The sequence below is a fragment of the Nelumbo lutea genome, chromosome 4, assembly GCF_056320005.1.
Source record: "Nelumbo lutea isolate HS-2025 chromosome 4, American lotus-T2T, whole genome shotgun sequence".
In the NCBI taxonomy this organism is placed as follows: domain Eukaryota; kingdom Viridiplantae; phylum Streptophyta; class Magnoliopsida; order Proteales; family Nelumbonaceae; genus Nelumbo; species Nelumbo lutea.
In genome coordinates, this window is record NC_142687.1 from 67046125 (window position 1) to 67063682 (window position 17558).

The 17558-nt window shown below is 39.2% G+C and overlaps 1 protein-coding gene across 1 annotated transcript in view; it reads left to right on the forward strand.

Annotated features, from left to right (window-relative positions):
* The first annotated feature begins 441 nt into the window (after positions 1 to 441).
* The window catches only part of LOC148860939 (Flavin containing amine oxidoreductase family), a 31716-nt gene continuing 14599 nt past the window's right edge, over positions 442 to 17558 (forward strand). Inside the window, exons 1-8 of the mRNA XM_088941791.1 lie at positions 442 to 1007; positions 2698 to 2883; positions 3030 to 3114; positions 14907 to 15054; positions 15138 to 15218; positions 15473 to 15644; positions 17157 to 17316; positions 17447 to 17550. Coding sequence (XP_088797917.1) covers positions 528 to 1007; positions 2698 to 2883; positions 3030 to 3114; positions 14907 to 15054; positions 15138 to 15218; positions 15473 to 15644; positions 17157 to 17316; positions 17447 to 17550 — 1416 coding nt within the window. The 5' untranslated portion in view covers positions 442 to 527. The remainder of the gene's footprint in view (positions 1008 to 2697; positions 2884 to 3029; positions 3115 to 14906; positions 15055 to 15137; positions 15219 to 15472; positions 15645 to 17156; positions 17317 to 17446; positions 17551 to 17558) is intronic.

The following is a 17558-nucleotide window of genomic DNA, read 5'->3' on the forward strand; positions in this document are numbered from 1 at the left end:
AGCAAAAAATATAAAAATCAAAATGATACATACATGGAACGACTCCGGATTTCTCTATGTGTGGCTATGATAAATGTGGGCAGGGTAGAAATCCAAACTCAGATATGACTCCCCATAATAGGGTCAAACGCTAGATAAAATATGATAAATCTCTTAAATCAAATAAAAATCTATCAAAAAATCAAATGAAAAATCTAACCTAAAATTTTAATATAAATGATTTAAAAATTGAAAATTGAAAATAGTTCATAGCCTAGTAATGAATTAATGATCACCCTAATAATGCACAGTGAAAGTGTGAAACATGAAGATTATCCAGGTCGATATTTCTCGACTTGACGTGTCATGTTCTCAATGGATTCTAAGATTCGAGTCCAATTGTCGTCTGTCTGACACCTGGCAGACCCCCCCTTTAAAAGAAGGCTTCTCGAAGTTCCAACTTCCAACTCCAGAGAGCAGCTGACTCGCTAGAAGGATAACGAGTCGTTTGTTGTTCTGCCTCTGAAGCTCCCCTCCCGGCTCCCGCCATGGGCACCCTCACTGACATTCATCCTTTCACAAGCTGCTATAATTTTATTACCACACATTCTCGTCAGAATTCCTGTAGAGGTAGAGGTAGAGCGCCAACCTTACTCAATCCCCGGCCAAGGCCAAGCATTTCTTTGTTTCCTCTCACGCACAAACCTTCCAAACACCATGTGGCGGATTACAGTGTCTCGAGAATACGGTGCTCCATCGCCAAGGAATCCACCGTTTCACCGTCGAAGGTCGATGGAGACAATTCGAACGGTTATTCCGTCGACTGTGTCATCGTTGGTGCTGGAATTAGCGGTCTCTGCATCGCGCAAGCTCTTGAGACGAAACACGGAGAAATTGCAGGGAAGGTTCTGGTGACAGAAGCGAGAGATCGCGTTGGAGGAAACATCACGACGATGGAGAGGGATGGATATCTCTGGGAAGAAGGTCCCAACAGTTTCCAGCCGTCCGATCCTATTCTAACCATGGTGGTGCGTATTAAAACTAGGGTTTTTACTTCTTTCTCCCCATTCGTGCTTTACATTCTCTAACGTCATTTATTGGAAAGCTTTTCTTTGGTTTTGCTGATTTGAAGCTTAATTCCGTGATCAATGTACAACTATATTAATACAAAACACATTTCTGCTTAAGGGGGTCGGCATTTTTGAATCTGTTAAGTTTCAAACTTTCAGTTATATTTTTGGCTCTTTACGATTAACACCTTGCTGTAGTTGGATTACCTGTCAATCTCCAATAGTTGAAAAGAGGTAAGAAGAAGACGAGAACCCTGTCTTTGCTTGTAAAGGCTGAACACATTCACCTTTGCATATTTGGGTGCAATTTTGCCGTGTACATTTGTTCGTTACCTTTTATGAGACGTATATACGCATTTCTGTTATGGTAGTCTCACTAGATGTAGATTGTGCTTCCCTATATTCACACTATATGGGGGACATGCAATTTAACGATGGATATGGCTTTAAACCGAACGGGCGAAACAGGATTAATGTAGCCGATCCCATATAGTTATTGGATGATGGTGATGATAGGGGACATTGCAATGGTGCAAAGTCAAAGCCACTTGTTGTGCCATAAGTGATCCTAAGCTTAAAGTTGGATTTTATAGAAAACATACAAATAATACATAGGTTAAAAAAGCCAGCCTAAAATGGAGAAAAAATAGTGAGCAACACTGAGAATGCAAAGGATACTAATAAAAGCAATTGGGATCATTCTATATTTCCTGCCGGTCTTACACATGAGAGTGTTATGTGTAGTAGCACAAGATCAACATCATTTTTAGCTACAGACTACCAGTAGGTGGACTACTGCTCAAACAGTCTCATTAGTCTCATTGATGCACACATGACTTGAGTATGCTAAATGTGCTAAAGGAGTAATCTATACACCTTGTGAGCTTGTCTTTATAGTTTAGGAGGAATATTTGAAATAAAAAACATCAAACCAACAGAGGTTAGTTAGGAAAACAATTGCTGAAGTGGCCAAAATGGTAAAGGGCCTAAAGGCATTCTTTATACAGGGAAATAAGGAAAATGATAAAAAAGAAAGTTAAATATTCTCCAATTTACTGAATGAGTTTGCAAACATGTTCAGTTCTGTTCTTAGTCCAGACATACATCAAACCAACAGAGGTTAGTTAGGAAAAAAATTACTGAAGTGACCAAAATGGTAAAGGGCCTAAAGGCATTCTTTATACAGGGAAATAAGGAAAATGATAAAAAAGAAAGTTAAATATTCTCCAATTTACTGAATGAGTTTGCAAACATGTTCAGTTCTGTTCTTAGTCCAGACATTCTTGTGCAGATGTTCTTTTCCTATTCCCAGTCATCCAGTCCTGGACTTATGTGCGCTTGATATTGGTATTGTTGATGCTAGGAGCATGACCTAATGTTCAAATTTGTTCTTATTTCAGACTTATGTGTGTGTGAATTACCTATTCGATGAATAGCGATAGGCTGTAGACCTTATCTGCAATTTATTACACCATAATTCTATATCTTTCTTCTTTTGAATGAGTTATGCTCTTCTAATAAATATTTAATTATTTATCAATTTGAGGAATAAGTAATAACCATGTAGTTATAAAAAATCTCTGTAGTTTATTTCTCCTATTCTTCTTCCTTGATTATATAAAGTGTAGTAGCTTCTTTCTCATTACAGGTGGATAGTGGTTTGAAGAATGATCTTGTTCTAGGGGACCCGAATGCACCACGTTTTGTATTGTGGGATGGAAAGTTGAGGCCTGTGCCTTCAAAGCTAACTGATCTACCTTTCTTTGATTTGATGAGCTTTCCTGGGAAACTGAGGGCTGGATTTGGTGCAATTGGCATTCGGCCTCCACCACCAGTTTGTCCTCTTAACTCTTCTCTGCAATTGCATTAGAATATCTTTGCTAGTACATTTGCACATGTGAAGAAATATATGTATATGTATACCTATATTAACTACATCCCTGGATCGGTTCTTATTTTACTTTTTGACAAAGGTGACAGGGTGATGAGGAATCAGTTGAAGAGTTTGTTCGTCGTAATCTTGGTGATGAGGTTTTCGAACGATTGATAGAACCATTTTGTTCAGGTATAATCTGCATAAATGGATCTTTTGAGATTTAATATATATAGTTTGTATTATTCTCTCAAGTCTCATTTTCTATTTAGGAGGTATCCATCGTTTGAGATACCAACATACTTTGTCTTTCAGCATATGTTTTCTTACCTCAGTGTCATAAATTTTGTTTTAAACAGTTATATCAGGTTTACAATGAGAAATATCTCCGTAATTTTTTATGGGAAACAGTAGATTTCATTAATAATAATGGATAAAGGTTACAACAGTCACCATTCAAAGGCCGGATGGAGAACCCTTTGACAAAATCAGTCTCACAAACAAGCCCAAAACAACTCCTGCCTATTGACTCCGTGCTTAGATAAAGCATAAGCCATTCCATTTGCTGGTCTTCTTGCCCAATTAAACCTCACCCCAATGTACCTTGCTAAGCTCGAGATTTCTCTTAGCTGTTGTCTAAAGAGCCATGTGCCCAAGCTTCTTGCTTGCAACCAGCCTATTACCAGTTTGAAGTCTCCCTCCACTTCTAGTTGTTGCATTCCCCATTGCTTTGCCAGTTTGAGACCTTGGAGTAAAGCAAAAACTTCTGCCCTTAAGGAGTCTTCCCACCCCTACAGGGCTTGAGTAAAGGGCCAGCACTCTACCCTCCTCATCTCTAAAAACACCCCCTATACTTGAGGGGCCTAGGTTACCTAGAGAGCTTCTGTCAAAATTCAATTTCACTCTAGAGCAAGGTGGTGGGGTCCAACTTTCTTGTACTGAAGGAGAGAAGGATGAGGAACCAGCTATGGCACTCCATCCTCTAGTACAATCGATAAAAGAAAAGTCTTTAAAATGCTCCAAAGCTTTCAGCCAATGTATGATTTTGGAGGTGATGCTCTCAATAAGTGCTTCCTTGGATCTTTCTTGTCCTTGGAAGATCCTATTATTTCTCTCCTCCCACAGCGACCAAATGACAACTGCTCTTGTTGTTTGTCACATCACCCTACCTCTTTTCTTTGGTAATTGGAAGAAACTAGAGTTCAAAAGGTTCTGCACACACAAAGGAGTCCATCTACAACCAAAGAGATAGGGGAACCAATCCCAAATATAAGAAGTATAAGGACAGGAAATAAGTAAATGAGCCACTGTCTCACCACCAAGGTTCAAAATTTTGATACGATATGCCTTGTATTGGGTGTATCGTGTCGTATCTTTTGGGTCCCAATACACCTGTTTCCAAGTGTTTCGGGACCCCACTCCTTTTCAATAAAAAAACATGTTTTTAAGTCCCCAAAAACTAAATTTAAAAAAACTAAAGAAAAAGAGTTTCCATGTGTTTCTAAGTTCCAATACGCCTTTGCCGATAGACGGAGGCGTATCGAAATTTTGAACCTTGCTTACCACTCCTTAGGAAAAGGCAACAAACTTGTGGGGAGAGACACAAATCTTTGCTTTTTCTTTGAAGTACGTCCAAAGTATTAACCTTTTGGAGAACCACTTTCCAATAGAAAGCCCTAACCTTTGGTGGAACACGAGTACCCCACACTTGTTTAATAGGGAAAGGGGTAGGCACAACATCAAGGTGAAGTAAAGCATTGAAAAACGAAGAGCAAGAAAAGACCCCTAAGGAGGACTCGGACCATACTCTATTATCTGGGCAAAACTGATCTAGAAAAACAACACTCAGTAGAGAGAACAGCTCATTTGTGAAGGCCACCTTTGAGTCCCTCAACCCTCTCATTAGTTCCAAGTCCCAAGAAGCCTCATTCACACGAACAGAGGAGATAACCTCCAATTTATTTAAAGAAAGAAAATACATAAGCGGGAACGTGCCCTTAAGAGGAGCATTCCCAACCCAAGTGTCCTCCCAAAACAAAATTTTGTTACCTGAGCAAGTGTCATACCATATGAAAGGTTGAAAAGAAGGTAGGACTCCAATAATTGCTTTTTAAGGGGATAAGTGAGAAGCCCTAGGGTTGATACAAGCATCCCATCCATTTGCTGCCATACCGTGAATGCTTACTACCACCTGATGCCACAAGCTATCCTGCTCTAAAGGAAACCTCCATGATCACTTCCCTAACAAGGTTAAGTTTCTTAATCTAATATTACCAATGCCTAAACCCCTTCACTTTCTAGTGACAACTTCCCACTTCACTAGATGATCCTTTTCTGAATTTCCCAGTTCTCAAAGAAAATCCCTCATAAGATTTCGAATTTTAGTTGCAACCTTAATAGGAAGCTTGAAAGTAAACAAGAAATATATCGGTAAGTTGGCCAAAGTAGACTTGATTGGAGTGATTTTACCCCCTAGTGAGATGTAATTTCTCTTCCAACTTGCTAACCTCTTTGTGAACTATTAAACAGAGAAGAGAGCGACTGAAGAGAGAAGGAAGAAGAGAGAAGAGGGAGGAGAGAAGAGAGTTGAGAGCCAAAGCCACCAATTCTCATATTTATATTAGGGTGATCATAAAATAATCAGAAAGTTGTAATAGTACCCCTACAGTACTAATACTGACATAAATCATTACATAAACAGCCTTTTAACACTCCCCCTAAGTTGGGACATAGATGTCAATCATGCCCAACTTGTCACATAAGTCATTTTGCCACAAGTGATGTAACCCCTTTGTGAATATATCTGCAAGTTGCTTTTCAGATCAGATATAAGGTGTACACACTTCCCCTTTGACAACCTTTTCCCTGATAAAATGTTTGTCAACTTTCTATGTGTTTGGTTCTATCATATAGAACTGGGTTGGTAGCAATACTAATAGCAGCTTTATTATAACAATATAAAGTCATAGGTTCATCAACAATAAATCTTAGCTCACTCCACAAAATTTTCAACCACTCCATGAGGCATTGCCCTATATTCTGCTTCAACACTAGATCGAGCCACCACATTTTATTTTTTACTCTTCCATGTGACTAGATTACCCCCACAAAGGTACAATAGCCATTAGTAGATTTCTTGTCATTTAGCGATTCAGCCAAGTCAGCATCCATATACACCTCAACCTTCAAATGTCCATGCCTTTCAAACAACAAACCAGCACTTGGAAATTTTTTAAGATATCTAAGAACTCTTTAAGTTGCTTCACTATGGGTGGTCTTAGGGGCATGCATGATTTGACTTAAAACACCCACAACCTAAGCAATGTCTGGTCGGGTCATAGACAAATATAACAATCTTCCTATAAGCCTTTGAAACTACTTCACATCCTTGACAACCTCACCCTAACAATCACCTAATTTGTGGTTTGGATCAATAAGAGAATCAGTAGGTTTTACTCCCAACTTTCCTATATCCTGTAACAGATCTAGCATATATTTTCTCTAGGAAATGAAGACCTCCTTCTGTGAGCGGGCAACTTCAATCCCAAGAAAATATCTTAGAGGACCTAGATCTTTCACCTCAAACTGAGTAGCTAGGAACTCTTCTAACTTATGAATTTCATCTTTCCAGTCACTAGTGATAAGTATATCATCAACATATACTATCAAGGCTGCAATTTTTCCTTCTCTCGATCAAGTTGACACTGTTTATAGCCTCTCTACTATACAACTATATGAAATCTGCTGGACCAGGCCCTTGGTGATTGTTTTAGGCCATATAATGACTTCTTCAACCTGCACAACTTTTGTTCATTGCTTTGAGCCCGAAAACCAGGAGGTTGCACCATGTATACCTCTTCTTCAATGTCACCATTTAGGAAAGCATTCTTGATATCAAGTTGATGAAGATCCCAGTCAAAATTAGCAACCAAGGAGAAAAATGACTCTAATAGAGTTCATCCTAGCAATTGGCGCAAAAGTTTATACATAATCTAACCCATACACTTGAGTAAACCCTTTTGCCACTAATTGAGCTTTATACCATTCCACAGTGCCGTCAGTCTTATGTTTTACTATAAACACCCACTTACATCCAACTAGTTTCTTTCCTTTAGGAAGATCCACCAAGTCTCATGTACCATTTTTATGTAATGCATTGATTTCCTCTTTCATTGCATTTGTCCATTTAGGGGCTAAGAGGGATTCTGCCACATTCTTAGGAATAGGGACACTGTTAATGGAAGAATGAAAGGCACAAAACGAAGGTGAAATGTTTTCATAAGAAACACAATGGGATATGGGATGTTTAGTGGTGCAAGACCTAACTCCCTTCCTTTGAGCAATATGAGGGTTTAGGTCATTAGCAACAGAGGTATCAATAGTAATAGGATCGAATACATCAATAGGAACAACGGTACTTGGTTGGGTATGATCCACCCCCATGGAATTCGATGGCATTGGTTGTACAACTTCTGGATGCTTAACAACTCTTGAACTTGGCTGAACTTGTTTGTGGTGACGAAAGAAATGAAGGGATGAGAGATCCATCATATGGATGGCCGAACCCTGCAAGAAGGTTGGGCGAAATTTCAAAAATTTCTCTCTCCCATGTGGGAATCACATTCCCTATTTTAGAAAACTATATTTTCAATGATCAATCTTGAAACCAAACTGGATCAGATCTGAAACCAAAAGGGAGTAGAGGGATATACCTGATACGGAGTAATAGTAAACCCCTAATGAAGGTGTTAACGCCCAAGGAGAGGAGCAAAGACTGCTTCCATCGAAGATGACACGATGCGAGGTGAAGCAGAATCAGCAGGACGGTTCTTCAGCAAGAACTGGATTCTTCAACAAGAATATGATGGAAGGCTGGTGAGCACGACTTCAGATTGCCTCTTCTAGAGAAAGGCAATATCAAGAACCGTTCTTGATCAGTCCCACTGGTGGAGATCGAACTAGGAGGGTGGCAAGAGCAGGAACAAGAGTAGAAGACAAAAGCAGTCGAACTGTATGTTGACTTCTCTCTGTAATTCAGCAGATTGTCAGATGATTTGGAGGTTCGCCCTGCTCTTCTATTTATAGCCTTAAAGAGAGGTTCTCCTAATCCCATTAGGAGTTTCCTAATCCAAATCTTATATTTGGATCTGGACTCTCTTTAAGAGATAAGGATAACCCCTTATCTTATCTACATATAAAGATCAACCATCCTAATCCAATTAGGAGTTTCCTGATCCAAATCTTTATTTGGATCTGGACTCTTTGAGTGGATAGGGATAATCCCTTATCCTATCAGCTGATCCAAATCCTAGAACCGCCCCCTTATTTAATTAATCTTATTAACCCAATTCCAATGGGCTTTAGGCCCATTAAGTCTATGTGCTCACTTAACCTCTTAATCTGTTGCCCAATTGGTTATTCTTGTATGGTGTGGGACCCAAACATTGATCTACACATCAGCCACATGGGTTAAGCCCAGCCTCTGTCACAAGGCCTGGCTGAATTCACTGTAGGAGACAGTGAACCCCTGAGTCCATCACCATGGGCTGTTAATGGGCCGAACATTTACACTAAATGGTCCTTGGGTCAAGCCACCTTATAAAAACCCAAGGACTGTGGGCAGATGCAAGATTAGCCCATCAGGTATTACCCTTAATGGTTTTACACTTAACCTCTCAGCCCATAATGATCAAACACTGCCCGACAAGAGAGGACCTCTCCCTCGGCTACAAGGTACAATGCTGCACTCTCTACTCACATGGATCTCGGGAATTAAAACCTTTTGCAAACACTTTGAAACCATAATATATATGTATATCTCTATATAAATATATTTTGCAAAACAAATTTCAACGGTTGAAATCGACTGTTGGTAGTTTTGGTTTCCATCAGAGAGTGCATCCCCGATCATTCACTTTGTCCGATAAAGGGGCTGATCCTGTCACTATAATCACCCACTCAGATGAATTCTTGAACTGTCCCAACATACCCAGGTTTTGACCCTCTCTAAGGATCTCATTGATTGGCATTATCAAAGACAGCCCAATCCGACACCTAGTGCAGTACCATAATCGAGTCTAGGTGTCAGGTGTAACATTCCAGTTTTGCCCATCTATCTCCAAGGTCCAGGGCAATACTAGAATTTTGGTCCGGTTCAGGGTTTCAAGAAAACCCACACTGCATGTATCTCAGGTCTCACCCGGGTAGTTGAGACAAACCACCCTAACCAATTTGGTGACACATCAGTGTTAGCCTTGGCAGGATAAAATCTCCCTAGATCTATCCAACGGCTGTGACGATTCTAAACTAACACGAGTCTCATATGTGTCCAATTTAAGGGTATTACATAGAATCACACCATAATAACATGAATAAAATATGTACTTTATTCATTTACATTAAATGTCATAGTGTACATCATTCTGATTGGAGCTAAGGGCATACATTGTCTAATAGCTCCCACTTGCACTTAGGTCCAATCGGGTATAAGCCGGAGTCCCATGCTTTCCACGTGTTTCTCAAACACTTTCTGTGTCAGTGGCTTAGTCAATGGGTCTGCTACATTTTCTGCTGATGCTACCTTCTGAATCAGGACGTCCCCTCTACCAACTATCTCCCGTAGTACGTGGTACTTCCTCTCGATGTGCTTCGACTTCGAGTGGGCTCGTGGCTCCTTAGCCTGAGCAATGGATCTAGTGTTGTCACACAACAATGGAATGGGTGATGTGCTGGATGGAACTACTCCCAATTCCTGAATGAACTTCTTCATCTATACGACTTCTTTGGTAGCTTCACTTGCAGCAATGTATTCGGCTTCGGTTGTAGAATCCGTCGTGAACCCCTATTTGCTGCTTTTCCAGCAAACAACACACGATCCTATCGTGAAGATATAACCAGATGTAGACTTTCTATCATCTGGATCTGACTGAAAATCGGCATTAGTATACCCCTGGATCTATAGTGAACTACCATCGAATACCAGACAAAACTCTTTTGTCCTTCGAAGGTATTTTAGTATGTTTTTCACAGCGGTCCAATGCTCCTGCCTTGGGTTAGATTGGTACCTGCTTACTACACTCACTACCTGAAAAATGTCAGGACGAGTGCACAGCATGGCATACATGATGCTCCCTATGGCTGAGGTATGGGGAACCTCTTTCATACCCTTAGTCTCTTCGGGAGTTTTGGGAGACATACCCCTGGAGAGAGTGACTCCATGCCTGAAAGGAACATTTCCTTTCTTGGAGTTCTACATGCTATATCTCTTGACTATTGTGTCAATGTAAGCAGGTTGGATAATCCTATTATCCTCTTCGATCTATCTCTATAGAGTCGAAGACCCAATATGTAGGAGGCTTCTCCAAGATCTTTCATGGAGAACTGCTGTGAAAGCCACACTTTCACCGTAGTCAACATTCGTACATCATTCCTAATGAGTAAATTGTCATCTACATACAGATCCAAGAACGTAACCTTATCCCTACTGGTTTTCCTATAAACACAGGGCTCATCCGGATTTTGCTCAAAGTCAAACTGTTTGACGGTAGAGTCAAACCGGATGTTCCAACTCCTAGAAGCTTGCTTAAGTCCATATATGGATCGATTTAGTTTACATACCATGTGCTCCTGACCTGCAGCTATAAAACCTTGCGGTTGTTGCATATTGATGTCTTCAGTAAGATCTCCATTCAGGAATGCAGTTTTGACATCCATTTGCCAAATCTCATAATCATGGTATGTTGCTACAACTAACAGGATCCTAATGGATTTAAGCATGGCCACGGGCGAAAAGGTTTCCTCATAATCGATTCCTTCTTTCTGAGTATACCCTTTCGCCACAAGAGACGAGCCTTGTAGGTCTCAACCTTACCATCAAAGCCCTTCTTCCTCTTATAAATCAATTTGCAACCAATTGCTTTTACCCCAGGGGGCGGATCTACTAGAGTCTAGACTCCATTGGTCTTCATTGATTCCATTTCTGCTCTCATGGCATCTACCCACTTCAAGGAATCTATATCCAACATAGCTTCCGTACAAGTCACAGGGTCCTCCTCATTGGTCGTGGCTTCCACCAAGTAACTTTCTTGGTCATAGCCGTAACGAACTGGAGGCCTGGAATTCCGGGTAGATCTCCTAGGTTGGTTATTAATTGGAGCTTGTGGGACATCTCCCACTACTCCTGAGCTTTGCTCATCAAGAACAACTTCTTGACGATGATTGTTCAGGATGTAATCATCTTCCAAGAAATGGGCATTTCAGCTACAGAACACCTTCTATTCTCTTGGGTCATAGAATAAATACCCTACAAAGCCTTTTAGGTAACCTATAAATAGGCAACGACTAGTCTTGGATTCCAATTTGTCAGCACTTATTATTTTAACATGTGCCAGGCAACCCCAAATCTTCAAGTGTCTTACACTTTGTTTCTTATCGGTCCAAAGCTCATAGGGAGTGTTCGGAATGGATTTGGTAGGAACCCGGTTCAGCACGTACATCGTAGTCTCTAATGCGTAACCCCAAAAGGATGTGGGTAGCTTTGAGTATACGAGAAGTGATCGGACCATATCCAATAAAGTCCGATTCCTCCTTTTTGACACACCGTTTAACTGTGGTGTAGCAAGAGGGGCTAGTTGTGATACTATCCCATTGTCCTTTAAGTAGTCCCTGAATTCATCAGACAGATACTCGCCACTTCGATCTGATCGAAGGATCTTAATTTCTCTCCCTAACTGTTTCTCGACTTCATGTCTGAATTCTTTGTACTTTTCAAAAGATTCAGACTTGTGTCTCATTAGGTACACATAACCATACCGTGAATAATCATCGGTAAAGGTTATGAAATAAACGTGCTAGTTTCGTGTCCTAACATTCATGGGACCACATGTATCAGTACGTATAAGGTCAATTGTGCTTGTACTTTTCAAAAGATTCAGACTTGTGTCTCATTAGGTACACGTAACCATACCGTGAGTAATCATCGGTAAAGGTTATGAAATAAACGTGCTGGTTTCGTGTCCTAACATTCATGGAACCACATGCATCAGTACGTATAAGGTCAATTGTGCCTGTTGATCTTTCAGGCTTACCGTTAAATGACCATTTCGTCATCTTACCCTAAAGGCAAGGTTCACAGGTTGGAAGATCTTCTACAATTAGAAAATCCAAAAGACCATCATTTACCAGCCTTGTGATATGATCTATGTTTATGTGGCCAAGTCGGTAATGCCACAAGCACGTGGGATTAACTGTATCACAGGTTCTTTTCTTGGGGTTATTATTCGACATAGTTTCGGTTATATTTGTTTCCAGAGAATGATAGAGAACATAGAGACCATTCTCAAGTTCTCCGTATGTGAGGAATTTGTTAGTTCTTTTGATAGTAATCATATTACTAAAGACAATCTTTTAATGCAATTGTTCCTTCTCTGAAATACAATTTTACAGTTTATATGGCTGTAGCTGCAACACTTGCAGAAGTCCCCAAGTAAAGAATCACCTCTCCATCACTCAGCCTTCTGCTTGTCCTGAACCCCTACAATGTATTACATGCATGAGTAGAAGCCCCAGAGTCAATACACCAGGAAGCAGAAGTTACCAACATATTGGTTTCTATAACAAAGGATTCGAAATTACCTTATTTCTTGGTCTCCAGGTACTGAGGACAATTCCTCTTCCAGTGGCCGACCTGTTTGCAAAAATGACAAGCATCTGATGCTTTATCCTTCCTCTACCTTTTGGGCTTGCTAATTTTCTTCTGACGCTTCTTCTTTGCCTTCCTCTTCTTCTTGCTCGATGCCATCTTCAACAAGCATGGCAATGGGATTATCCTTCTTTATCAGTTCTTCGACCCTCTGCAACATATTGCTGAGTTCCTGGATACTAACATTTAGCTTGTTCATATTATAGTTCATGATGAACGGATTGAAGGAAGGAGGCAAAGAGTTGAGGATGGCATCAACTTTGGTGACATGATCTAGCCCAGATCCAAGAGCCTCCAGTTCATTGATGTATCACATCATCTTAAGACAATGGTCATGAACCAGCTGGTTCTTGGTCATTTGTGCGGTCATGAACTGTTTCAAGACCTTCTGACGAGTAGAATGATTCTACTCCTCATACATTGTCCTTAGATTATCCAAGATATCCATTGTATCTAATTATCTAAGGAGGCTATGATATAGCACCGGGCAAGAGAATTTTTCTCCTCCCATTCTTGATAGTCCCTCCTATGGGCCTCAGAAGCCCTATCGAATTGATAGTCCATGTTTTCAAGTAGATGATTCTGCCTGTAATTGGTAAATCTTTGCATAGTGACGCAATTCAGAAAATGTTAACTTTGTTTGTTCCCAGATCTCATAAGCCGTTTCAGCCCACATAAAATTTCTTCTCACCTGTCACTATTTCTCAACCCATTCTTTATTCATGGGAAAAATTCAATACAAAAATCCTTGCCAAGTATGCAGAATGAATTATAAATCTTCTAGATATCTAATACTGACAATTGTATTATGGCCTCATATATCCCCAACTGAAAACGTTGCATAGGATAATGCCTTTTAATAGGGATCGATCAGCACCCTTGAATACTTGTTCTAGAAAGAAGGCCTTACAACAGGTCCTGTTGTGGCATAGTGATGGTACTTGGGATTTGGACTGAATTGAACACCAAGGGTATTTTTGCCATTATATAATTTTTCTGTAGGGTCCAATTATAGGGTTTAATTTTCTAGTTATAGTTTGTTTATGTTTAAAATTTCAGGGTCATTGCATTAGTAGGATTAGGAGTTATTAAGTCTTCTTTGAATTGAAATAGGATATGACAGCTTACTTTGAGTCCTAGTAACAGTTATCAAGTCTAACAGTTTGATTCCTAAGACTATTATGAATCTAATAGTTTGACTCCTAGGATTATTGAGTTTAGAGTCTATAAATATGTATGGACGTTTTACACAAAGGCAATGAAATATATATTGAGCTTTCTTCAGCTTATGCTAGCTATGGTGAGTGATTCCCATGCCCTAGAGTGATTGTAGGCACCCTGTGAGTGATTCTAGGTATTTTCTCTCTTCTTTCTCTCCCTAACTTCTCTCTTATTCCTTAAAGAAGCCATTACAGCCATCGACAACCATAAAACTCTGATCAAGAAGACCATTCAACATTCTCTAAGGACTAGAACTGAGCTGGTCCTACATCACCTTCTCTGTTTTTTTTTTTTTTTTTTTTAACATCTTGAAGAGCATAATTAAGACTGCTTTCACTATATTTGTCCCAATTTTCTTCTTAACTTGAACCTTACTTGCATCTCCATGAGAGACTTGACATGTGAAATTGAACATTAAATGGTATATGTATTTACATAGTTTGTAAAAGGGCATATAGGCATGTGGTGATGGAGTAATGAATTATTAATTGTTATGTGTTTTTCTTTATAAATAAAAGGTTCCATCTTATATTATGACAAGACATTTATGGGTGTGCATATATACATGCTGATGTTGTATTTATGGGGTTTTGGGCCCATATCCATGGGGATGCTGTACTAAGTTGTCGCAAATTAAGTGGGTTCTCTTCTCAGATGCCCACTTTCCACAACCCATGGTTGAACCCTACTACAAAACCCAAAAGAAAATATTCCAAGAATTTGCTTTATGAGAAACTGTTGTTCTTTTCCGCTTTCTTTTTTATTTGTTTATTTGCTATTTCCTTTGTTTTGTTAGGTTTCTATTTCTTATTTTAATAAAATTTCTTTTTATTTTACTACACAATATCTTTTATCTTTTATCTTTTACCTTTTACCTCTGTTAAAAAATTTAATATCATGAGCTATTACTTTTGTTGTCACCATGTAAAACTTCAGGTTGTCATGCACAGTGAGTTCTGGTCAAGCTGTCTATGTTAGTGTTTAGAAGTCATATCCATGGTGTAGTTTTATAATGGAACTTGTATATTTTTAGATTTAGTTGAGCCAATATTGTTGCCTGCAGGTGTTTATGCTGGTGATCCTGCAAAGCTGAGTATGAAAGCGGCATTTGGAAAAGTTTGGAAACTTGAACAGAATGGAGGTAGTATCATTGGTGGGACCTTCAAAGCAATTCAAGAGAGTAAAAAAAACCCCAAACCTCCTCGAGACCCGTAAGACTTATGTATTGAAGCTTATCCTTTACAATAGCCTTCTTCCATGTATTTTCAAGACACTGAATTGAGTTAGCATGCAGGCGTTTGCCAAAACCAAAGGGCCAAACCGTTGGATCTTTTAGAAAAGGACTTGCTATGCTGCCAAATGCAATTTCTACTAGGTAGGCTATATTGTTAGAATACAAGGGTTTTGGAATATCATTATTCCTGTTCAGCATGCTATTTTGGAGTTCCATTAGCTTTGCACTTCACAGAATTTACCTTTGGAAGGATAAGTACTCCATGCATATTCAAGAATATTTTTTTTTGCAACTCAGCATTGATTTTATGTTAGTTTTATACTGCAATTCCTCTTTTTTTATGGTTTTTCTTTGAAATTATAATGACAGTGATGAAGTTACATTTAGTCTTTCAGGTTGGGTGGCAAAGTCAAATTGTCTTGGAAGCTTTCAAGCATTAAAAAGTCAGATGGTGGGAGTTATACCTTGACATATGAAACACCAGAAGGAATTGTTTCTGTTCTGACAAAAAGTGTGGTGTTGACTGTTCCATCCTATGTTGCAAGTAGCTTGTTGCGTCCTCTTTCGGTACATTCCATTTTTAGTCCTATGGAGTCTGGTTCATATTTTTGGTATTTGTGCAACAGTGCAAAATGGATTTCCTAAATGAAGTGCATATAGTTTACTTCAATGCTTGAGGCATCTCATGGACTTTCACCTTGTACATAAAGAGAAAAATGATAAATGTAGGCAAAACTTGAAAGGATAATTAAGGATTAAATAGGGTGGGTGCAAACTGGAAACCTGGGAGTGTGGTCTCTTAGACAGCTTCTAAGAGAGACTATTAGCTTAGCAAGGGAGATTGGGGTGCACTTTAATTGGGTAAGAAGGTCAGCAAATGGAATGGCTGACACTTTAGCTAAGCAAGGAGTTACTAGGGAGGCTTTGTTTTGGGCCTGTTTGTAAGTTTTTTATTTTCTTTTTCCATCCATTTTGTGGGTGGTAAGCCTGTAATCTTTTCAATTATCTAATGAAAATTACCATTTCCTATAAAAAAAAAGATAATTAAGGATTAAATATTTTATATAGGCAAGACTTGGAAGGATAACCATGCAAGGGTGTTTGGGTACTTTATGTTTCTTTCTCTGGGCTCTATCCAAAGTTTTAGTTTATGAAGTCTTAATCCTAGAACCCTAACCAGTGCAGCAATTCTTCTCTCAAAATCCTAGAGATTATGAAGCATTGGATTTTTCTGATCTGAGACATTTCTTGAAAGCTTCACATAATTTCCTCTTAGCCTGAAATCTTAAACCTGACTATCCTATCTTCAGTCCTATAGTATCCCCTTTGACTTTTTCTCACTTTGACCTCAAAGCCCATCCCATCAGTTTCTTTCCTTCTCATATTTTGGACTGCCTTATTTTCTTGTCCTCTTCCAACATGATAACTATCCCTATTGACAAAAAAGGAATATTGATAAAAAAAAGATGATAATCATCCCATTAACCTCAAAACCCATCCGATCAGTTTCTGTAAGCCTCATCTCAAGGCAAGTCCTAAGGTATATACCTCACACGTATTATCTTGTTTATTCCTTTATTAACTTATTCTCTTATGAGACAAAAAGGTTCCATTAAGGCTGTTTTATTTCTCTGTAAAATGGATATAAGATTTTCAGACTGAAATATGTTAACTGTTATTTCTATCCCTTCTACAGTAAAGACTTTGTTCTCCACCCCTTGTAATTTGTTTTGATGTAAATGCCAAGGAAAATGAATTTTTCATTGAAAAAGGGGCACACATTTGGCTCAAATATTTCACCTTGAATAATTTGTGTTGACACAAAAAGTCTGTAGTGTAAAAGGATACAAGGACCTTGAAAGTGGTCCATGAGATTGATCTGAAAACAGAAAAAAAAAAACCTGGTTGATGTGACCATGAAGCATATCAACCTTTAAATCCCTTCTCTGGCTGAGGAATCAGGCAAAGCACTTGCTAAATATGGAATTCTTTCTGTGCTCTTTTTTTTTTTTTCCTTGATCAACCAAGTATGACATTCATGAGAATGTTCTTTAAAACTCTCTACCTTATTGTTTGCAGAGCGCTGCTGCAGATGCCCTCTCAAAGTTTTATTACCCTCCAGTGGCCGCAGTTTCTATTTCATATTCAAAAGAAGCAATCCGGAGAGAATGCTTAATAGATGGTGAGCTTAAGGGGTTTGGACAATTGCATCCCCGTAGTCAAGGAGTGGAGACTTTAGGTATATCTTCTTTCCTTTAGAACAATAACCGACCAGGGTTATTATGAAAGCATTGAGGAGAGCAAAATGTTCCACAAAGGGATGTTGCACAATAGTTTCAGATAATGCTGGTTTTTCTTGTGCAATACAGGGACGATATACAGTTCATCACTTTTTCCTAACCGAGCACCACCTGGAAGAGTTTTGCTCTTGAACTACATTGGAGGGGCTACCAATCCTGGAATCTTGACCAAGGTGAGCTT